The 24461-nt window shown below is 36.2% G+C and overlaps 2 protein-coding genes across 2 annotated transcripts; both read right to left on the minus strand.

The window, feature by feature from the left end:
• Positions 1-4038: 4038 nt before the first annotated feature.
• On the minus strand, positions 4039-12647 carry LOC114515843 (ficolin-1-like). The gene is made up of 5 exons (XM_028535167.1): positions 12587-12647; positions 11935-12242; positions 6237-6276; positions 5230-5607; positions 4039-4341 (listed from the first exon to the last, which is right to left on the minus strand). The coding sequence occupies exons 1-5, from the start codon at positions 12645-12647 to the stop codon at positions 4088-4090; spliced, it is 1041 nt and encodes a 346-aa protein (XP_028390968.1). The 3' UTR covers positions 4039-4087.
• Positions 12648-13582: 935 nt separating this feature from the next.
• On the minus strand, positions 13583-22843 carry LOC114516312. The gene is made up of 14 exons (XM_028535746.1): positions 22723-22843; positions 21748-21829; positions 21292-21439; positions 21059-21180; positions 20736-20944; positions 20390-20582; positions 20145-20239; positions 19950-20022; positions 19577-19801; positions 19423-19461; positions 19126-19260; positions 15210-15276; positions 14724-15122; positions 13583-13964 (listed from the first exon to the last, which is right to left on the minus strand). The coding sequence occupies exons 1-14, from the start codon at positions 22725-22727 to the stop codon at positions 13711-13713; spliced, it is 2046 nt and encodes a 681-aa protein (XP_028391547.1). The 5' UTR covers positions 22728-22843; the 3' UTR covers positions 13583-13710.
• Between the last annotated feature and the right edge of the window lie 1618 nt (positions 22844-24461).

Raw genomic sequence — 24461 nt, forward strand, 5'->3', positions numbered from 1 at the left:
ATAAATACCTCGCGAGTCTGTTAGCTCAGCAAGTTTCTCTCGTGTGCTGGGTTTTAAATCCCCTTTAGTTTAATTAGACGTTGAGTAAAACGTCGTCCTGAATGGATAATCTGTACTTCTACGCATTAGCTTTTTGGTAATTATGATGTTAATAATTGTCATAATAAATCTAATAAAACATTAATGAACTCAAGCAAGTAAAGTTTTTGACAACACGTACGTTGACCGGAAGTAAAGTTTTTGTTTTTCACCAATCACAATCCTTGACCCAGTCTTTTGACATTGCTCATGCCATTCGTGTTGTCTAAAACTTCATGTAAGCTCGACAAACGTTTATTTATTAGCAAACGTTTTACACTAGTCGTAATCCGTGAGGACCAGTCTCTTAAAATGCCCAGCGATGTCACAAAAACGGCCTACATTCATGGAGTATACCGCTTTCCTAATTCCTATGTGGAATCGCAGGCTGGTACTAAAATGTTTGCCATTTTAGAAGCGGGCTAAATATCAAATCACTCAGTGCATGATAGTATCAAATGCGTCAATACGAGAATATTGCGTAGTGAAAACATTAAATCGTTGAACAAAGTGCAATTGTTGATAAGAGCAAGTAAACTGCATTTTCTTTTTTTCTAACAAGCAATGACAATGAGCCTGACGTCCAAAACGCTGAATAAGATCGAATGATTTATATGAATAATTTTTTATTAACCGAGCGCAAGGTCCTTACCAAGAAATATCGGTTCCAGGTCTTTTTAAACAGACCGAGCTCGAAGAGCGTAGTTTGTACAAAAAGATTGAGGCGATGCTATACCCTCACGTGGTATACAAATCGATCAATCATAACGAAAGTTTACAAATAATGAATAATAAATATATTTTTGAGGGCTCAGACATTAAAAATCTCTACCGTCACAACTACAAAATTTCACCTTTTTCGATAGTAACTATCATGAATCTCGGCTAACTAAGCTTATGTAAGCAGCCCCTTAGATTTTGTAGATGCCTTGTAACATTTTTGACTGTATGAAGAAAGACCTCCGACTAATTCTTTGAATATCGGATAACCGAGTTAATGTGAACAAGTCTGAATTTTTACATAATAATACTCTTTAGTAACTATCATTGACTTAGAGGTTTAAAGGTTCTTCATTTCGAGTGGCAAGAGCATTGCACCGGCATCGCAAAAGCGTAGGTTCGATTCCTGCCGGAGGACCTATAGTTGGCTCATTTTTCCATCAACTGTTCTTGGCTTGAATTTGAAGTGTGTGTAATTCCACTCGAAATTAAGAACCTTTAAACCTCTAGAATTTACCTGCATCGAGTGAAGTGCCAAAAATCATAATTGATTCACCTTATCATTGACCTAGGTCTATTATTATACCGTTATTATATCAATAGAGTATTTTTTGCGACTATAGAATGATAGTAAACAATCACAAATTGATTTGCGTGCATTATTCTGTTTACAATTAAAAAAATCAACACACGATATGCTCTTGGCATAAGTTTATATCCCTGTTAAAAATTTTCTTAGAACTTCTTAGAATTTTCTTAGAACTGGTTTGGACGAATTTTCATCTCTGTCTTTTTCAAAGAATAAGAGTTCCACCTGTTCCATAAAATTCCGCTGCCATCATTCTGACCTGCAGCTAGGTACCGGCCATTGAGGTCGGAATCATAACATGCATTGTACCACCAAGCACTTTTGTAGTACGTAGCACAATTACCACCCGAAGAATCATTGTCACTATCCTTGGTTGAGAACTGCATTTGGTTGTGAAGAGCCAGCGAATCACCTGCGTCACCTTTTAAGAAATACAATAACACTCTCAATGGAAAAAAAATTAACTAAAGGTTAATATTACTTTTTAAATCTTGCATGATGAAATGCAAAGTAGGGTAGTAGCGGTGAAGACATGGCCGTTAAATCGCATCGACGTAGGTTCAATTCGACGAGGCAAACCAAAATTGCCTGCCTTTCCTGCAATTTTACCAGTTTGGTTTACTCGATCTCTATACGGCTAATCTGCACGGTATCGATTGGATTGCGTTCATTCACGCGACTGAAAACCTGCTGCATTTGTCAATCGTTGGAGCTCTAAATCATCTTGAAGGTCGGTAATTTTATCAACCGATCGGTCGATTTTTTAGCCATGCTGTTTTTAGTGGTCATATTATAGACATATTCATATGAAATAGGGAATCTTTTTAAGTCATTCTTAGTTATCCTTAATTTCATTAACAAATACAAAGTTTAACTTTAACAAATCGTAATGACAAAATGTGTAATAATCTTGCATCGTGCCCGAAAAGTACCACAGAGACTTATTGATCTTATGGTATAGAATGCAAGATAATTGATTATTACGAATCGCTTGATTATCTGCTCGTTTTTTGGCCACGCGAAAATAATAAAAAAACGAATTATTAAAAAAATAATGAAAATGCATAAAAATTAATATGGTCATTGCAAAAACTAGTGGTGGTGTTATTAGTTGTGAAAACCAGCGTACAACAATGAAATATGATGTTTAAAATCTTCCTGGGCGTTATATAAACTGCGTGATATATAGTTCTTAAACGACTTGATATAAACAAATATTTTTGTTGAAATTAGCGTGATTTGTGCAATGACTGCGTAACCATAGGTGCTGGTCAGGTATGTACGAATAAGTCAAGAAGTCAAAATCTATCTCAGGCTTTGATTTACCTGAATAACTGCCAATATTCAATCTGTATTTGTCTGATTCATCAGCCACAATAAACGTTCCATATTTAGCGTAACGTTCAAAGCCATTGAAATCCATCAAATCAACTCTTAAAACATTTTGGCCAGATTTCCACAAACGATGTATTTTATCAAGGCCCAACCAGAACTCGCTGTTAAGATCACCAAAGCCTGCTTTATAGTCTGACCATCCAAGGTAGAAATCTTGACTTCCATCTTGTCTTCTTTGAAACACGGTCCAGCCTCCCCCGTCGATGCTCATATTACATCTGACTTGAAACGATCCTAGGCCGTCAGGATTGATGGTATAAACACCATCTTTTCTCACTCCTAATCCGTACAGATGGGCGCAGCTTCTAGCTAAAGAATTGTAAGATATTAAAGAATAAGATCGATGTGCGATATCCCTCTAAAAAAACTGACGTTGTTTGCAATTGAAACTGTTTGACTGTTCCAGTCTTTAGAGAGAGTGAAATTTGCATGTATATGAATAGAAAATTCTTAGGCACACTGAGCATTAGCGTAATTAAAGGTAAGAGGGTGCACATTCATATTCATTCATGAAATAAATAATCGGTTTACGAAGGAATCAGTAGAAAATCGATAGATTGGAATAAAAAGAACCGTCTAAGATAGTTGGAATAAAAAGAACCGTCTAAGTTGTTATATAATTATTTTTATTGCAGAAAAAAACACACCAAATCTTTAACAGAATCTAACCCTATGTATTTATAGATTCAATCGTTGATTTCATAAGTATCATTTTAAAAATAAATGATTTTAAGTTTTACGTGCGTGTACGAATATACAAAGAACGCGACAGCGCTTATTTGACGCTATGACGTCGTTCGTTAGAAATGACGGTTCCACACGTTGGCTGTTAGGGAATAAAAGGCTGTGAATTAGTTTTAAATAAATAATAACGTATGATAATGCGTGCATAAGAGGCTAAGGGGAGGAAGTGAGGGAAAGTTTTACTTCAATTGTCCTTCCTTGAGAATACCTGAAGTGTCATTTTTGCTCTTCTCGTCCTCGTTTCTTTTCTGAAAGAGAATGATTTTAGCGTCTCTTCACACGATCCAATTTTGTTGCATCCAATTAACCTCTGATTTATGCAATAAAGTGGGTAATTGATAAAACAGAAGTACGCTGGAGTACGTATGACGAGTAAAACATGGATGTTTAGCTAAATGTTCGTCGTCTGGGTGAGTTTTTTTCCTGCGTAAGTTAAAAGTTTAATTTTACGACTTATCCGCTATATATTCTCTCCATATAAACTCTTATAAACAGTAACTTTGCATAACACACTATATGTTCTTGGCATATGTTTATTCCCTGCTAAAACTCGTTCTTTTCTTAGAACTGGTTTGGACGAATTTTCATCTCCGTCATTTTCAATGAATAAATATGCCAATAGTACCATCTTATTCCACTGGCATCATTTTGACCTGCACCCAGGTACAGGCCATTGAGGTTAGAACGATGACAGCTCCTGTACCACCAAGCACCTTTCCAGGCCGTAGCACAATTACTACTATCAACATCATTGTCACTATCCTTGGTAGTAAACTGCATTTGATTGTGATAAGTAAGAGAATCACCTGTGGTACCTTTTAAGAAATACAAAAAAAATCCTCAATCGAAAAAGAATTTAAACCAAAACGTATATAATATTATTTTTTAAATTTTGCATGATGAAATGCAAAGTAGGGTAGTAGGGGTGAAGATATTGCCGTTAAATCGCATCGGCGTAGGTTCAATTCGACGAGGCAAACCAAAATTGCCTGCCTTTCCTGCAATTTTACCAGTTTGGTTTACTTTATCTCTAACCGGCTAATCTGCACGGTATCGATTAGATTGCGTTCATTCACGCGTGTGAAAACCAGCTGCATTTGTCAATCTGGGGAGCTCTAAATCATCTTGAAGGTCTGTAATCTTATCAACCGCTCGGTCAATTTTCTGACTATGCTGTTTTTAGTTGTCAAGCGTTTTGTGAAATTGCTAGAAATATTCATATGAAATAGAGAATCATTTTAAGCCATTCTTAGTTATCCTTCGTTTCATTAACAAATATAAAGTTCAACTTCAACAAATCGTAATGACAAAATGTGTAATAATCTCGCATCGCGCCCCAAAAGTAGCACAGAGAGAGAATGCAAGATAATTAATTTTTATGAATCGCTTGATTACCTCCTCGTTTTTTGCTGACGAAAATAATCAAACGAATTATTAAGAATAATCAAAATGCAAAAAAATTAATATGGTCAATGCAAAATTTAGTGGTGGTGTTATTAGCTGTGAAAACCAGCGTACAACCATGAAATATGATGTTTAAATCTTCCTATGCGTTATATAAACTGCGTGATATATAGTTCTTAAATGACTTGATATAAACAAATATTTTTGTTGAAATTTACGTGATTCGTGTAATCGCTGCATACCTGCTATTATGTACGATTAAATAAAAATGTCAAAATCTATCCCAAAGTTTGATTTACCTGAATAACTGCCAATATTCAATCTGTATTTGTCTGATTCATCAGCCACACTAAACGTTCCATATATAGCGTGACGTTCAGCGCCATTGAAATCCATCAAATCAACTCTTAAAACATTTTGGCCAGATTTCCACAAACGATGTATTTTATCAAGGCCCAACCAGAACTCGCCATCAAGATCACCAAAGCCTGCTTTATAGTCTGACCATCCAAGGTAGAAATCTTGACTTCCATCTTGTCTTCTTTGAAACACGGTCCAGCCTCCACCGTCTATGCTCATATTACATCTGACTTGGAACGGTCCCAGGCCGTCAGGATTGATGGTATAAACACCATCTTTTCTCACTCCTAAACCGTACAGATGGGCGCAGCTTCTAGCTAAAGAATTGTAGAATATCAAAGAATATGATCCATATGAGATATCCTCCTGGAAACTGACGTTGTTGGCAATTGAAAAATTGAAACTATTTGACTGTTCCAGTCTTTAGAGAGAGTTAAATTTGCATGTATATGAATAAAAAATTGAAAATTCTCAGGCACAGTGAGCAACACAGTATACTTCAGCATATTTTATAAACGTAACAATCGGTTTACGAAGGAATCAGTAGAAAATCGTAAGACAGTTGGAATAAAAAGAACCGTCTAAGTTGTTATATAATTATTTTTATTGCAGAAAAAACACGCCAAATCTTCAACAGAATCCAACCCTATTATATGCATTTATAGATTCAATCGTTGATGTCATAAGTATCACTTAAAAAATTAATGATTTTAAGTTTTACGTGCGTGTACGAATGTACAAAGAACGCGACAGCGTAAAGCATCGCTTATTTGATGCTATGACGTCGTTCGTTAGACATGACGGTTCCACACATGCATGGGCTGTTAGGGATTAAAAGGCTGTGAATTAGTTTAAATAAATAATAACGTATGATAATGCGTGCGTAAGAGGCTAAGGGGAGGAAGTTAAGGAAAGTTTTACTGCAATTGTCCTTCCTTGAGAATACCTGAAGTGTCATTTTTGCTCTTCTCGTCCTCGTTTCTTTCCTAAAAGAGAATGATTTTAGGGTCTGTTCGCATAATCCAATTATTTTGTATCCAATTAACCTCTGAGGTATGGAATATAGTGAGTAATTCATAAAGCAGAACTGCGTTAGCTTCAGTGCTTTGCTGCCCATATGCAAGACAATTACCAGACTGTAAAACATCCATCAGAAGGGAAAATGATCCTACAAAATTCGATTGGTGTGAAGAGACCTTTGGAAATTATTGCATGAAGTACGCTGGAGTACGTATGACGAGTAAAACATGAAAGTTTAGCTAGACGTTCGTCGTCTGGATGAGTTTTTTGTTGTTGCCTAAGTTAAAGGTTTAATTTACGACTTATCCGCTATATATTTTCTCTCCACACAAGCTCTTTATAAACAGTAACTTTGCAAATACATACGGCTTTATTATCGTTCATTAGTATCCATTCCCCTTCTTCCGTTGTTTCAACGTGACTTCCCTTTCCAGTGATGTTGGTCAGTTGGCAGTTCACAACATTTATCTTGTCTCTGTAGTTGAATCCAATACATTTCGGTTCCTTTTGGCAGAGCTCGTAACATTCTATCGGGAGAATTCCGTAGTTGACGGTATGATTTGATATGATATCTTCTGGACGTAAAGACGGACCTCCTAAAAGTAGCAAAAATGTTAAGGTAAGGGAAAGGAAATAATCAAAGGAAAAAGTTCATCAACCCTAGTAACCCGATTCGTTTTAACTAGGAAAAAGCAACCGAGATATTACCGTTTCTAATAGTAGTAAAAATCTCGGAAGAACATTTCTGTGAAGAGATACGTGAAATTTTGATTGTCAGTAAGATCAAGGTTATTTCTTTAAACATGATTTCACGAGGTCGTCAACTGTGCTTTCTTCGACAAGCAGTCGCTTAAATGACGCTTACATGCAATCAACAAAGCAGGTTATAAGTCAGCAGATCTGGGCGTAATTATGCTAGTTATGAATATATTTATACTCTATTCATTGCAATGAGCAAGCGCATGTGTGCAGTAATAATTTCTGGTTTGATGTCTTGCGCGGTAAAGAAAAAAAAGACAAAATCACGCACGAGTAGCAGGAGAAGGCCGCAACATTTTTGTCTTCTGAAAGCTGTAGCGTCCGCTGTGCATTACTGCAGTACACATGACGTGGAGAAAATTTTATTCTGTTACTTTTATATATCAACGACTAGACGTTGAATATTTTATTATTTTTATTGCGATGTCATACTCGTTGTTGAATAATGCACTTATCGACTAATGCACTTTTGACATTAAGCCCGCAGCAAACAAGAGCTATCAACTGTGCTAACGATTTCGCGTAGCACAGTTAGCAGTTAGCTCAGCCTGAAATCCATGAGTTAACAGCTACACAAGGTCTTTAGCTCAGCTAATAGCTCTCGTGTGCGGCGGGTTTAAACCATACCTTGTAAGGTACATAAAAATATCTGAAGCAAAAATATGGGACAAACCATTTGATCTTAAATCCTCCTTCTCAACCGCCTTTCTCTGTAGTCCACATAATAGTCTCACTACACCACGTACCCCTACACTTTCAATAAAATAAAAACGAAGCTAATATATTATTTCTCTCTTGCGATAAATGGTCATAACTCATAAATACTTAATTGAGTAATTAAAGCGTATAGTTGTTTGTAAAATATATATCATAAAAATAGTTTAGTTTCACAAAAGCGAAGCCGAAAGTTATTTTGATTAGGTTGAAACGGACAAAAAGCGTTCCTTTCCGCGAGGGATTTGCCAGTGGCTGTTATTGCGAGTCCTGCCTATGACGTTTCTCAAAATTAGGCTCGCAGGTATATTTCATTACTTCATGACAGCGAGAACAAGTTCCGTGCACTATTTTTCATTCTACAATATGGACACAAACAAATGATTTCTTGTGTGTTTAAGCGCTGTCAAATCTTGTGCAATACATGTGCGTTTTCGAACAGCGCTGGCTGATAGCAATCAGGCAAACTCTTAAAAGCCCGCCAAACACGAGAGCTATCAACTGAGCTAAATAAATACCTCACGAGTCTATTAGCTCAGCAAGTTTCTCTCGTGTGCGGATAGTTTTCGTGAGGAATTCGTCTCGAGAGGCAAGGTTCTCTCGTGTGCGGACGGGCTGAGCTGACTGCCTCGCGAGGTCGTTAGCTCAGCTGATAGCTCTCCTATGCGATGGGCTTTACTAGCATTTTAGACGCATATAAGCACAATCCGCTGGCGAACCCTGTTATGCATGACATGTCGACCATTGGAAAAACACCATTATCTTGCTTGTTTATGAACTATGCACATCTTCAAATAACTTTCCAAGTTAGAAAGCGCCGTTTTAAACCCCTCTTAGTTTAATTAGACTGAGTAAAACGTCGTCCTGAATGGATAATCTGTACTTCTATGCATTAGCTTTTTGGTAATTATGATGTTAATAAATAGAGAGGTAAAGATACCCCGGTTCCGGTGTACGGGTACGGATAGCCTTATTTTGTTCAATGAATTTCCATCAGTGTTTCTCAATTTTTCGAAGATTACCTCGTCAATTCTTTCCCGGTTGACTTTAGCCTCTTGAGGTAAGCATACTTTGTATCGTGAAACGTGCAAACAACAAGAAATTCCAATGAACAAATTATTGCTACCCGTACCCGTATACCGAAACCCGGGTTTACGGGTATCTTAGCCTCTCTATTTCATAATAAATATAGTATCAAATGCGTCAATACGAGAATATTGCATGATGAGAACATTGAATTATTTATTTGAACACTATTCATTTGGTTGGGGTACTGTCTTTGGCCGTAAAAACCACTTTTAATACATCAAAGTTATATTACAATTCTCTGAATATCGGATAACCGAGTTTATGTAAACTAGTCTCAATTTTTGCATCCTTAGTAATTATTACTGGCTTAGGTCTGTTATTATTGTCTTAGGTTTGTTATTATACTGTTATTATACCAATAGAGTATTTTTTGCGACTAGAATGATAATAAACAATCACAAATTGATTTGCAGGCATTATTCTGTTTAAAATTAAAAGAATCAACACACTGTATGTTCTTGGCAGGAAATATGTTTATGAATTATGTCCCTGCTAAAGCTCGTCCTTTTCTTAGAACTGGTTTGGACGAATTTTCATCTCTGTTTTTTTCATAGAATAAGAGTGCCAACCGTGCCATTTTATTCCGCTGCCACTAGTCCGACCTGCACCCAGGTACAGGCCATTGAGGTTGGAATGATGACAGTTGTTGTACCACCAAGCTCCTTTGCAGGTCCTAGGACAATAACCAGTAGCAGCCCCATTAGCATCATTGTCGCTATCCTTGGTAGTGAACTGCATTTGATTGTGATAATCAAGGGAATCACCTGCGTCACCTTTTTAGAAATACAATAGAACTTCTCAATGGACAAAAAATAAACCAAAATTTAATATTATTCTTTAAATTTTGCGTGATGAAATGCAAAGTAGGGTAGTAGCGGTGAAGACATTGCCGTTAAATCGCATCGACGTAGGTTGAATTCGACGAGGCAAACCAAAATTAATTGCCTTTCCTGCAATTTTACCAGTTTGGTTTACTCCATCTCTAAACGGCTAATCTGCACGGTATCGATTGGATTGCGTTCATTTCCGCGTATGAAAACCTGCTTTTGTCAATCGGGGGAGCTCTAAATCATCTTGAAGGTCTGTAATTTTATCAACCACTCGGTCAATTTTCTGGCCATGCTGTTATTAGTGGTCAAAGCGTTTTGTCAAATTGCTAGACATATTCATATGAAATAGAGAATCTTTTTAAGCCATTCTTAGTTATCCTACGTTTTATTAACAAATATAAAGTTCAACTTTAACAAATCGTAATGACAAAATGTGTAATAATCTTGCATTGTGCCCCAAAAGTAGCACAGAGAGAAATGCAAAATAATTAATTTTTATGAATCGCTTGATTACCTCCTCGTTTTTTGCTCACGAAAATAATCAAACGAATTATTAAAAATAATCAAAATGCATAAAAATTAATATGGTGAATGCAAAAACTAGTGGTGGTGTTATTAGCTGTGAAAACCAGAGTACAACCATGAAATATGATGTTTAAAATCTTCCTATGCGTTATATAAACTACGTGATTTATAGTTCTTAAATGACTTGATATAAACAAATATTTTTGTTGAAAATAGCGTGATTCGTGTAATTATGTATACGAATAAATAAAAATGTCAAAATCTATCCCAAGGTTTAATTTACCTGAATAACTGCCAATATTCAATCTGTATTTGTCTGATTCATCAGCCACACTAAACTTTCCATATTTAGCGTAACGTTCAGCGCCATTGAAATCCATCAAATCAACTCTTAGAACATTTTGGCCAGATTTGGACAAACGATGTATTTTATCAAGGCCCAACCAGAACTCGCCGTTAAGATCACCAAAGCCTTCTTTATACTCTGACCATCCAAGGTAGAAATCTTGACTTCCATCTTGTCTTCTTTGAAACACGGTCCAGCCTCCACCGTCTGTGCTCATATTACATCTGACTTTGAACAATCCCTGGTTGTCAGGATTGATGGTATAAATACCATCTTTCCTCTCTCCTAATCCGTACAGATGGGCGCAGCTTCTAGCTAAAGAATTGTAAAATATCAAAGAATAAGATCGACATGCGATATCCCCCTAAAAACTGACGTTGTTGGGAATTGAAACTATTTGACTGTTCCAGTCTTCAGAGAGAGTTGAATTTGCATGTATATGAATAGAAAATTCTTAGGCACACTGAGCAGCAGTGTACTTCAGCATATTTTGTAAACGTAACAATCGGTTTACGAAGGAATCAGTAGAAAATTGTAAGACAGTTGGAATAAAAAGAACCGTCTGAGTTGTTATATAATTATTTTTATTGCAGAAAAAACACACGAAATCTTCAACAGAATCCAACCTTATGCATTTATAGATTCAATCGTTGATTTCATAAATATCATTTAAAAAATTAATGATTTTATGTTTTACGTGCGTGTACGAATGTAGAAAGAACGCGACAGCGGAAAGCATCGCCTTTTTGACGCTATGACGTCGTTCGTTAGACATGACGGTTCCACACATGCATGGGCTGTTAGGGATTAAAAGGCTGTGAATTAGTTTTAAATAAATAATAACGTATGATAATGCGTGTGTAAGAGACTAAGGGGAGGAAGTGAGAGAAAGTGTTACTTCAATTGTTCTTCCTTGAGAATACCTGAAGTGTCATTTTTGCTCTTCTCGTCCTCGCTTCTTTCCTAAAAGGGAATGATTTTAGGGTCTGTTCACACGATCCAATTATTTTGTATCCAATTAACCTCTGACGTATGGAATATAGTAAGTAATTCATAAAGCAGAACTGCGTTAGCTTAAGTGCTTTGCTGCCCATATACAAGACAATTAACAGACTATAAAACATCAATCAGAAGGGAATATGATCCAACAAAATTCGATTTGTGTGAAGAGACCTTTGGAAATGATTGCATGAAGTGCGCTGGAGTACGTATGACGAGTAAAACATGAAAGTTTAGCTAGACGTTCGTCGTCTGGATGAGTTTTTTTTGCTGCCTAAGTTAAGGGTTTAATTTTACGACTTATCCGCTATATATTCTCTGCACACAAGCTCTTTATAAACAGTAACTTTGCCAATACATACCGCTTTATTATCGTTCATTAGTATCCATTCCCCTTCTTCCGTTGTTTCAACGTGATTTCCCTTTCCAGTGATGTTGGTCAGTTGACAGTTCACAACATTGATCTTGTCTCTGTAGTTGAATCCAACACATTTCGGTTCCTTTTGGCAGAGCTCGTAACATTCTATGGGGAGAATTCCGTAGTTGACGGTATGATTTGATATGATTTCTTCTGGACGTAAAGACGGACCTCCTAAAAGTAGCAAAAATGGTAAGGGAAAGGAAATATTCAAAGGAAAAAGTTCAACACTTGGAACCCGATTCGTTTTAACTAGGAAAAAGCAACCGAGATATTACCGTTTCTAATAGTAATAAAAATCCTCGAAGAACATTTCTGTGAAGAGATACGTACAATTTTGATTATCAGTACGATCAAGCTTATTTCTTTAAACATGATTTTACGAGGTGTCAACTAGATGTACTTACTTCGACAAGCAGTCGCTGAAATGACGCTTACATGCAATCAACGAAGCAGGTATAAGTCAGCAGATCTGGGCGTAATTATGCTAGTTATGAATATATTTATACTCTATTCATTTTAATGAGCAAGCGCATGTGTACAGTTTCTGGTTTCATGTCTTGCGGGAAAAGAAAATGAAAGACAAAATCACGCACGAGTAGCAGGAGATGGCTGCAACATTTTTGTCTTCCGAACGCTGTAGCGTCCGCTGTGCATTACTGCAGTACACATGACGTGTGGAAAATTTTATTCTGTTCATTTTATATATCAACGACTAAAGACGTTGAATATTTTATCATTTTTAATGTGTTGTCATACTCGTTGTTGAATAATGCACTTATCGACTAATGCACTTTTGTCATTAAGCCCGCAGCAAACAAGTAAAACTTCGTCCTGAATGGATAATCTGTACTTCTACGCATTAGCTTTTTGGTAATTATGATGTTAATAATTATTATAATAAATCTAATAAAACATTAATGAACTCAAGCAAGTAACGTTTTTGACAACACGTACGTTGAACGGAAGTAAAGTTTTTGTTTTTCACCAATCACAATCCTTGACCCAGTCTTTTGACATTGCTCATGCCGTTTGTGTTGTCTAAAATTTCACGTAAGCTCGACAAACGTTTATTTATTAGGCAAACATTTTACACTGATCGTAATCCGTCAGGACCAGTGTCTTAAAATACCCAGCGATGTCACAAAAACGGGCTACATTCATGGAGTATACCGCTTTCCTAATTCCTATGTGGAATCACAGGCTCGTATCAAAAATGGCTGCCATTTTAGGAGCGGACTAAATGTCAAATCACTCAGTGCATGAGAGTATCAAATGCGTCAATACGAGAATTCTGCATAGTGAAAACATTGAATGGTTAAACCAAATGCAATTGTTGCTATGAGCAAGTAAACTGCATTTTCCTTTTGTCTAACAAGCAATGCCAATGAACCTGACGTCGAAAACGCTGAATAAGATCGTGTGATTTATAAATAACTTTTTATTAACCGAGCGCGAGGTCTTTACCAAGAAATATCGGTTCGAAGTCTTTTTAAACAGACCAAGCTCGATGAGCGTAGTTTATACAGAAAGATTGAGGTGATAGGTGACTCTATTCCCTCACGTGGTATACAAATCGATCAATCATAACGTAAGTTTACCACAATCACAAATTTATTTGCAATTATTTTGCATGCATTATTCTGTTTACAATTAAAAAAATCAACACACTCGATGTTCTTGGCGCATGCTTATATCACTACTAAAGCTCGTCATTTTCTTAGAACTGGTTTCGACGAATTTTCATCTCTGTCTTTTTCATAGAATGAGAGTGCCAATTGTGCCATTTTATCCCTCTGTAACTACTTTGACCTGCACCCAGGTACAGGCCATTGAGATTAGAATGTTGACAGGTCTTATACCACCAAGCTCCTTTGATGTCCGAAGCACAATTACCATGCCAAGCATCATTGTCACTATCCTTGGTGGAGAACTGCATTTGATTGTGATAAGCAAGAGAATCACCTGCGTTACCTTTTGACAAATACAATAAAACTCCTCAATAGAAAAAAAATTTGGACCAAAAGGTATTTTACCAGTTTGGTTCACTTTAAAGGTTGTTATTATAAGGAATCTACTAATTACTAATCTATTGGTATCGAAAGCGAATGAAAACCTGCTGCATTTGTCACACGGGGGAGCTCTAAATCATCTTGAAGGTCTGTAATTTTTTCAACCGCTCGGTCAATTTTCTAGCCTTGTTGTTTTTAGTGGTCAAAAAGTTTTGGAATTTGTCAAATTGCTAGACATATTCATATGAAATAGGGAATCTTTTTAAACCATTCTTAGTTATTTTTCGTTTCATTAACAAATATAAAGTTCAACTTTAACAAATCGTAATGACAAAATGTGTAATAATTTTGCATTGTGCCCCAAAACTACCGTAGAGACTTATTGATCTTATGGTATAGAATGCAAGATAATTGATTATCATGAATCGCTTGATTACCTGCTCGTTTTTTGGTCACGAATTATTAAAAAGAATCAAAATGCAGTGGTGGTGCATGTTATTAGCTGTGAAAACCAGCGTTCAACAATGAAATAATATGATGTTTAAAATCTTCCTGGGCGTTATATAAACTCCGTGATTTGTAGTTCTTACCTAACCTGATATAAACAAATATTTTTGTTGAATTTAGCGAGATTTGTGCAATTGACGCGCACCTAGTCTAGGTGCTGGTAAGTACGAATAAGTCAAAAAGTCAAAATCTATCCCTGCAGGGTTTGATTTACCTGAATAATTGCCAATATTCCATCTGTATTTGTCGGATTCATCAGCCACACTAAACGTTCCATATTTAGCGTAACGTTCAGCGCCATTGAAATCCATCAAATCAACTCTTAGAACATTTTGACCAGATTTAGACAAACGATGTATTTTATCAAGGCCCAACCAGAACTCGCCGTTAAGATCACCAAAGCCTGTTTTATACTCTGACCATCCAAGGAAGAAATCTTGACTTCCATCTTGTCTTCTTTGAAACACGGCCCAGCCTCCCCTGTCCCTGTTCATATCACAATAGACTCGGAACGATCCTAGGCCATCTGGATTTATCGTATAAACACCATCTTGTCTCATTCCGCATTTATAATATTGGGCGCAACTGGCTGCATGAGTTTGAATACAAGCTTCTATAGAGGATCATGAAAAAGCACTCCATCAACCCGTTGTAATGATTTAGGACGCACATATTCTATTTAATTATCATTTTACCGAACCTTTGTCTTCGAAATTCCGAGTCAGGTCGTCCAAACGAGCCGTAAGTTTCGCAAAGGCGGAGTTAAGCTATAAACGAGAAAAAGTTACTGGGCGATTAAAGCTAAAAATACACTGGCAGTCAAAATGGTCTGCTCAAATCTTGCTATTATCGTATATGTAACAGGAATCGTAACAATCAAACTTGTAATATGCACAAGCGGTCAAAAAGAACTGCTTAGACACAATTTCATAAAAAGAAGCAAATATAGGAGAGGGCTTCATAGGCATTTTGGATAATTCTCTCATTCCAAGCAATATTTCAGTATACCGTACTGCAACTTGCTACACCTCCAAGAGAGTCAATTAAGCAATGGTTTCAGGAAGAAGGGGTGACAGAAATGAATTGAACTGCACACATGCACAAAAGACCTTAACCTATTGAAAATCCGTGTAGGACAATGTCAAGGGGATAGTGCAAGAGATGAAAGTATGCCACGGCGGTGTAAGGCCGTCATCAAGGTCAAAGGAGGATCAACAAAATATTAATACTTCATATAGCTTAGCATGTAATCTAGTCTGTATTAATTTTACTCGTATATATACGTTGTTAGAGGAACAATTCATTTGAGAGCATTTTAACTTGTTTTGAGCAGTTCTTTTTGACCGCCAGTGTATAAAGGTGATTTTTTAGGTCGGTCCACTGGTGATTTGAAAGCAAACTAAACAACAATCTACTAATATATATATTACTGACAAGTTTTTTTCATTCCTAAAAAAGTGTAACGGTTTCGTAAAAAAAAATGTGTATTAATTATATAGAACCCATCCTAATAAATACGTTTACTCGGTAATTGCTCTGAAGATGTTGTGAACAATACAACAAAGTGTTAGCCAAGTCATTGAAAGTCATTTACTAGGTTTTTAAAGTCAACCCTTAAGGAAATAAGAAAAGCCGAAGAGGTAAACAAAAATTGTGCCAATTGTACATCGCCCCAGAATTGTGTCAATGTACAATGTACTCGCCCCCGCCGGCTCATCCAATTTTGGCCAAACATTAATCGTACCATAGGCAGCCCAAAAATGTTTTCGTTCTCGTGGCACTCGCACTTGTATGTGAGTCCACTCGGTCTATTATTATGTCAAGGTTGGAAAGTTTCTTTACTAAAATATACTACAACGTTTGCTACAACCTGAATATCTTGCAAATTTAAAATAAAAATAATGCAAAAATTGCATCGGTTTAAATCCCGGTAATTTTAAGGATGCTGAAGAAGCCAACGTTAATTTTAAGGATGCTGAAGAAGCAAATGTTTCGCGAAATTTTTGCAAAATTTTATCGAAACTATCCTGCATGGGGTCACCTACCCTGCGCCAGTGTCATTATGTTTTTGAATTGAAAATAAAAAATTAGCTTATAGGCACACCACGTAAGTAAATAATACTGCAAAGCTTTCGGTACGTTAACCCGGGGCTTCATTGATATTGCACTGAGGAAGGTCCGGGTAACGAACCGAAACTTTGCAGTATTAAATGCTTACGTGGTGTACCTGCAAGCCAATTTACTTATTTGATGTCTCCATGCAAACGTGCAAGATAACAAGAATATACCTTACCGACGTTTAAACCGATTTGTAATTTGCAAGATATTCAAGTCGTAGCAAACGTTGTAGTATATTTTAGTCATGGACCGCGGAGCGTTTTTCGTATTGCTGGGGCTCGGAACCGCGCGCCTGCTAGGAGATCGAGTCCGGGAAAATTTTGAAATATACATAGAACTCTGAAATGGCCCTCTGAAATAGTAGATACTTTGTAAAGTTTCCAGCATGATTGACGCTCATAATTATACAAACATGCATTAAACAATATAACCATGCTTTGGTTATAATGTCAAATATTTTGATATGGATAACCACGCTGTTTTAATGGTCAGTTGCAAGCTTGCTTCGTGCTCATATACAAACATGAAACAATGTAACCATGCTTTGGTTCCGGAAAACGGAATACTCGACCATGGTCGAATATGGCCGAAAAACTGTATACTCGACCATGAATAATCACGCTGTTTTAATGGTCAAATGCTAGTCCTATGTTAAGTTTCAAGCATGTTTGGTGCTCATAATTATACAAACATCTATATAAAGTTGCAACTTGGAAGCATCGGATATGGCCGGAAAAACGCTACATTCGACCATGGTCGAATATACCGGAAAATGTAACCATGCTTTGGTTATGATGTCAAATATTTTGACAAGAATAACCACGCTGTTTTAATGGTCAAATACTTGTCCTTTATTTGTCTCTGTTTTTTTCTTATTTTAGCCAAACATATTCACTGAACATAACTAATTTCAATCCATTTGTAAACATGGCGGATTTATTACGAGAGATATCGTTGGAAATTAGAATACTCATTTCTTTGAATTGGTTAGTAATTTAAGATACACTGCTTATACTTGTAAGCAAAAAACAAATTGCTAAAAATATTGCTTGTAAATTTGAGCGAACTAAAAAACATTCGAAATTAAAGACGAATTAAGGAAAATTATTGGTGGAGCCACTCTGCACCGCGGTCTCTGTTAGCAAAAAAAACTTGCCAATCTTTTCATAATAAAGGCTGCTTTCCACTTACACGTTTTTTATACGCACGTACACGTACGGAAAACTACACGTATACTTTTAAATTTTTATTATTTAACATCTAGGTCAAATAATGCACACTAAAATATGCAGGAAACTAAGTTCCTTCGATTTATTCAATTAGTTTTTTTAAAGGTGACATGCAAAAGGATTTAGACTTTTATGTGCGTGTACCTGCGTTTGAAATTAAAACGCGCAACTTGAAAACAGCCCTAATACCGGGTGTCCCAAAAAAAGTACTATCTATTTTTAATTCAACATAACTTATAAGCGAACTAAAGAATTACAATCAAATAATCCATGTGTGTAGTTGAGTAATGTCTAACTTAAAGTTTGATATATTGCATATGAAGTTTGAGCAAGTAGTTTCCGAGATATTCGCGTTTAAAGACACGGTAACGTTTTGAAATGTGTCAAAAATCAGCAAAAAATGGCTTGTTAAACGCAACAATCCGATATCTACAGGGGAAATTTCCTGGTCGACTCATGAGTAAACGCGGCGATTGGCCATGGCCTCCACGCTCCCCTGACCTAACGGTGTGTGATTTCTTTCTCTGGGGCTATTTAAAGCAGCAGATTTGGGAAGTTCCTCATGACCAACAACCTCAAAACTTGAGAGAACCTCGGCGAGGCGATTGTTAGGTCATGTCGCAATTTGGACGCCCACATGATTCAAAGGTCTTTTGATGGCATGCTGACACGGGCAAGAAAGTGTGTTGCTGCTGGTGGACATGAATTTGCAGATGAATAAGAACAAGTAAAAAATGATTTAAAAAAAAAACAAAAAAATAAGTTACAAGACACCATGTTACGAACCGGTATTGTTAAAACAAGTTTAATTGGCCATTTTTTTTATTTTTGACAAGTTTCAAAACGTTGCTGCGATTTTAAACGCAAATATCTCAGACACTACTCGTTCAAACTTCATATGTAATATATCAAACTTTAAGTTAGACATTACTCCACTTAATATAGATTATTTGATTGAAATTCTTCAGTTCGCTTACAAGTTATGTTGAATTAAAAATAGGTACTTTTTTGGGACACTCGGTAGACCGTGTAGACTCGCGTACAGAATCAGGTTGCTAATTGAAGATAGGTTAGCAAGCCATAATGATATAATCTTAAAGAAAAGACAGGACCTAAAAGGGAGAGTAAAAGCACAAAAGAAGTGGGAACTTTTGGCTGAAAAATATTCGATTTGAGATAAACGATGAATGACTAGGACAAGCTTGTATAGGGACGGTAAAAAATGATATAATAGAGATGGCTCCTAAATAATTATAATACGGTAGCTACCTTTTTCTCTTCTGCGATTGCATTCCATCTTTCATTTGATCTCACATAAAGTTTTTGATTGTCCTTTCGAAATTTTAATATTCCTGGGACTGCTGGAATTTTACCAACAGTCTTATTATCAGGAACAACTATAATCTAAGACAAAAATGGAAAATTCAAAAATTCTTTCATAAGTAGAAATGAGATTTTATACGGTAGAAAGCACAACATCAATTGATAGTAATGATTTAAAAATGAAATCGGAATGCACCAGAGCATGGAATTAATACCAGCATAATGGTGTTATTATATACTTACTCCATCATTTAAAAGTGGTTCGTTTGTGGAACAACGACCCTAAGTGAGGAAGTAGTAGATAATCACAGGAGAGATAAAACACACTCTAATGCCAATGAATATATAAGTCAATTATCTCTACCAGAGGCAGGGAAGCAAATTCACACTGACTTACTCTCTTAGGGACAACGTTTTGACCAACCAACTTGTACCAGACCTCGTCTCCGTTCGCTTCAGAAACTTTATAATCCATGCATTTGTCCCAAACTTTTTTTGGAGAAGAAGTCCTCACCCAGAACCACGAATAAACCTTTTTTACCACATTTGCGCCAGGTTTTGCCTTACAATCGGTGCCACAGAGAGCTTCTGTGCTATCTGGTGGACTAAAACAACTGCAGCACTAAAATTCAGAATGATTCTTTAGATTCAGTTCAATATAGGCACATAAGGACACAAAACTTTATCCACAACTAGAAGTCTAAAATTATACGCCTATGCAAAGTTCGAAGTCTACAAAGTCTGGAATGACAACAGTTCTATTGACCTACCACTCCTTTATCACAGCCGATAAATACAGTTGAATTGTGACTGATTCCAGATGTTTCGCTCACCACACTGTAGCTGTAATAATTATACAGAAATCACTTAATATTTTAAAACAATCCCACTATCTATCTCTGTTTTGTTGACACTTTCCTCATGCGATTTCTGCTGTACATCAAAGCCTCGATGCTTCGTTATACCTGAAAGATCCTGACGAGTCAGTTTGGATAGGATAAACGGAGTGGAAAGCAAAACCTTGGGGACATGGTTTTTCGAAGCATTCGTTCATCATTGCCTTAAAATCAATGAAGAATGTAATTAATGGCATACTTCAGGAATTAATATAAAAAAGATGCATTGCTAGTCCCATTTACGCTGAAATGTTTCAAAAACTGTAAACACGAAACCGTAAACAGTAAACCAAATAACAACTTAAAATACCAACCCATCCGATTTTTAGAAGAAAATGACGATGTGTTCCAAACTGCGAACAACGGAATTTTGTCGCGACAATTTTCTCAGTCCGGAGATCTTTAACATAAGCGATGTCACCAATGCCTGGTGATGTTGCTCCACAACCCCCCTGATTAACAACCATGATATTTTTTAGAGGACGAATATTTCGTAGTCTGTAGGACCTGCAAAGATAAGCAACGATTTTAAAAAGCACAACAACGTTGAGAGGCATTGTTCTTGGATTAACACCATATTTCCAATTAAGGGATGGGACAAGATGGTCGTAGGTTGAGGAAGTTTGATCTTAGATTTTCAATGAGCATTTTCAATAATACCAGTGAGCATTTGGCTTAGCTAAGTTTTCCGTTGTTGATATTTGTATTCTGAAATCAAGAACTGAAGCGTCACCGAGATCACTGAACCACTGAGATTCACCAAATGGATCAACTGTTGTGTTTTGGGATGGGACTTTCCGTGTTGCGGAACTGTTGAGTTTGCCAATCAGCGCAAATCCTCCTCCATCTGTTGTCATGTCACAATAAACCTGCGGTAAAGAAAACAATTAAGAATCGGCAAGAGCAAGCACTGCTTGGCGAGAATTTATAAAAAAAAACTCAGGGATCGCAATACAAATACGTCCAATGACAAATTCACCAACCCTCTTGGGAGCACCTTTATTCAAATTTATCCAATAAAATCCATCTCGAGACTCAAAATTCTTATTCAGAATATCCGTACAGTCGTAGCCAGGGTTGAAATATTCGCCAGAGGGACTGGAACCTAGAGTCGAAATAGTTGTTCATTTGTGCGGTTCGAAAAACTAAACAAATCGTCGGGAATTCACAGACTGAAATTGTGGAACTTTAAAACACATTACACATAGAACATTACCGTCCGTTGTTTTCCAGGTATAAACTCCATTTTCTTTCTTGCAAATTAACAGTTTATCATTGTTTGAACGATCTTTGATCAATTTTAACAAACCACGTTCCTTCTTGCCACACGAGCCAGGATCATAACCTGTTTGAATGTCCACAATCTGTCAAGATACATCAACAAATTTGTTTTTTGGACAATCCGGGAAAAACAACTTTGTTTAACGATTGAGAAAGGATCTCTGGTTGGAATATTAATTTATTACAAGCTTATAGCTATTAGTCTTTAGCCTTCATCAGGTAGAATACAAATGTTAAAAGGACGCTAACAATGAAATATGAAACTACATTATGATGTACTAACTATGAAACAGATATATAATATTCACAAGAAAATAGTTTGTAAAAACTCTGTTTAGTAAGGTATATCAAAAGAAACAATGATGAAGAATTAACATCGAGAATATCTGACCTTTTTTTCAAGAGAGACAAATGAGATCCATGAGATCAGGACATTGATTACCAGCAGTTTCAAACGAAGCATGTTTATTGCGCTAGATTGTTTTCGTAGTGAAAAAATATTAATACTTTGCTATAGGTTCACAAGTATTGATATAAAAATCAGTACAAGCAATATTCCTAATCCCAGTGGCGTTATGTCTTAGAAATGGCTCACTCCCGATCTTAGTATATCGATATTAACATCTAAATGGCAATCCACTGTTTGCTATAAATGTAGTCGAACCTTAGAGCCGAGGTGACTCATGTCCGGACATGCTGAAACATGCATACAAGACTTCATTAAACACTTTAAATAGATTTAAAAATGTTTCTCATAACATTAGGTTTTCATAATGAATTTATAGTTTAATGGCGGCTAGTTTTAATGCACAGCAAAACACAATATGCGTTTTTATTTCCCATCTGGGCACATGCGTATAGATATATAGACGATTGTAATGAATACACTCAGATATTACTAAATATTCATGTTATTAATATGTGTTGATTTATCTGCGATTGTTTAAACCTTATAAGTGATAACATGCATAAACGAAACAAGCCGGTCTTATAATTATGGCTGAAACGGATGTCGTTAAATCAGCAAAACTATACTAAATAACGAATTTAGACGAATAAATGAGACGAGTTTCTGAAATATCAACACGGTCAAGAACGGAACAAGGCTAAAAGAAAACAAACCAAATATTTAACTGAATTTTATCGTAATAATTACGATACGTTTTTTAGAATTACCCGACCCATCACACGTATAAATTTATCAGTCCATTCCTATTCATATTTAGACGGGTTTTTACCAACTTTCTTGTCTAACATGAGTTTCCCGTCTCTATAGTATGAATTCGGCTAGTCATTATTCATTATAGGTATTTGCAGCTGTTTTAATTCGTAAGTCCGTGAAAATCAAAGCAGTATCTAAACTTACCTCATATCACATTCAACCACGATAAATTCACACAGAGCTTTTCAAATAGACGCGTATACGCGGTTATCTAAACTGTGTCCGAACTAGCCACTGGGTGATAAAAGATCTGAAATAGAATTCAACTAATTTGACATTCTGAAAAATTACACTTCCGATTTAATCATTTAATTTTACATGTAGATTATCCCCGAGCGGGCGCGGAGCGCCTGCGAGGGTACTAATTCCGCTCGGAGATTAGGAATTACACCCGGAAGCCGGTAGAACATATATATGAATCCAAAGTTGTCTAAATTCTTTGTCATGGACGGTCGACGTTGGGTGGTTTTGTAAGTTATGCACATGGGCGAGTAATCAACGAACGTTCTGATTGGCTGAGACAGAAAGTTTGTATTTCAATGAGAACGTCAGCAATTTAATTGTCATTTCGTAAACATTTTTGTAAAAGCGTTTCATAAACTTTGTGCAAAGAAAGTAAAAGGAGAAGAAACAAGATACAGTGTATGAAGCATGGCAGATAGCAAAGATGAACATGGATAAAGTCAAGACAAAGCCGTGTAAGAGGAATAATTCATAATCTGCAAGCTTATAAATATTTTCAAAGACAAAGGTACGTGTTTACTTTGTTTATTTCGTATTTGTTTCGCGGTAAGAATGTGCCGTATTTGTATACTTTTCAGCTTTGTATGCCGTTTATTTGTTAAATTTTCAGCTTTTTATGCAAACGCATAAACCTGTGAAAGGCTATTACACCTTTGCTTTAACTTCAAAAAGTGTTTTTGAAAGTGTAATTTGAATTTTGGTATCAAAAATACACACTATATTTATAAAGTATGAAACTTTTAGCCGCCGGCGTCGACTGCAATTACAGAATAAAATAACATTTGAAGTTTTTTCTTTGTCTGTGAAGATTTTGTACTGTTTTAATCGTTTGAAACTTTGATTTTAAACCGTTACTTAATTGCTGGCAAGGTATAATGCCGCAAAATTAAACGGGCAATGTTTACACTAGCTTTATGATTAATTTTGTATTGAATGATGGAAACATTTGCTAATATTATATCTCAACTGTAAATCACCCAATCAGAAAGCTCGATTTGTACCACGTGATTAGTAAATTAATCATGGAGTTCCATCGAATTTTTTCACATTATGCTATAAAAGTCGAATACCCCGCTGCAGCGGGCGAAGCCCTCGGGATATAATTTTATCTTCCCTTGGGGGTAATATTTCGTCGAATTCCCCTCGCTCCAGGTCTATAAATGATAATAATATACTCCGTAAAATATAACTAGAAATACATGCATGCAGCAACCCCTCGCTATTTCAACCAAGTACACAATTTCCTGAGCTAACCTGACCTAAACTTTGTGAAATGACATTATTAATGACATTATATTATTAAATGACACAAAAACTCAATTCAGTCTTATTATATTTTAACGAGTATTTTCAATACAAAAATAATCATAAAGCTAGTGTAAACATTACCTGTCCAATTTTGCTGCATTATACCATGGGCATGGCACAGTGATGGCAGCAATTAAGTAATGGTTTGAAATCGAAGTTTCGAAGATTAAAACAGGACAAAATCTTCAGAGACAGATAAAAAATCCGGCTCAAATGTTATTTTATTCTGTAATGCAGTCGACAACTAAAAGTTTTATATACTTTAATATAGTGTGTATTTGTGATATCAAAATTCAAATTACACTTTCAAAAACACTTTTTGACGTTAAAGC

The sequence above is a fragment of the Dendronephthya gigantea genome, unplaced genomic scaffold, assembly GCF_004324835.1.
Source record: "Dendronephthya gigantea isolate DGI-Jeju-01 unplaced genomic scaffold, DenGig_1.0 000005F, whole genome shotgun sequence".
Lineage (NCBI taxonomy): Eukaryota > Metazoa > Cnidaria > Anthozoa > Malacalcyonacea > Nephtheidae > Dendronephthya > Dendronephthya gigantea.

Excerpts from the sequence above, each read along its gene's own strand:
- LOC114516312 (XM_028535746.1), bottom strand. Across the intron at positions 21,181-21,291 it reads TACCTGGAAAACAACGGACG|GTTCCAGTCCCTCTGGCGAA; the intron begins GTAATGTTCTAT and ends TTTCGACTCTAG. Across the intron at positions 20,023-20,144 it reads GACTCGTCAGGATCTTTCAG|CTACAGTGTGGTGAGCGAAA; the intron begins GTATAACGAAGC and ends TAATTATTACAG.
- LOC114515843 (XM_028535167.1), bottom strand. The coding sequence starts at position 12,647 with ATGCACAGCGGACGCTACAGCGTTCGGAAGACAAAAATGTTGCAGCCA. Across the intron at positions 6,277-11,934 it reads TAATGAACGATAATAAAGCG|GAAAGAAACGAGGACGAGAA; the intron begins GTATGTATTGGC and ends ATTCTCTTTTAG. Across the intron at positions 4,342-5,229 it reads GAATATTGGCAGTTATTCAG|GTACCACAGGTGATTCTCTT; the intron begins GTAAATCAAACT and ends ATTTCTTAAAAG.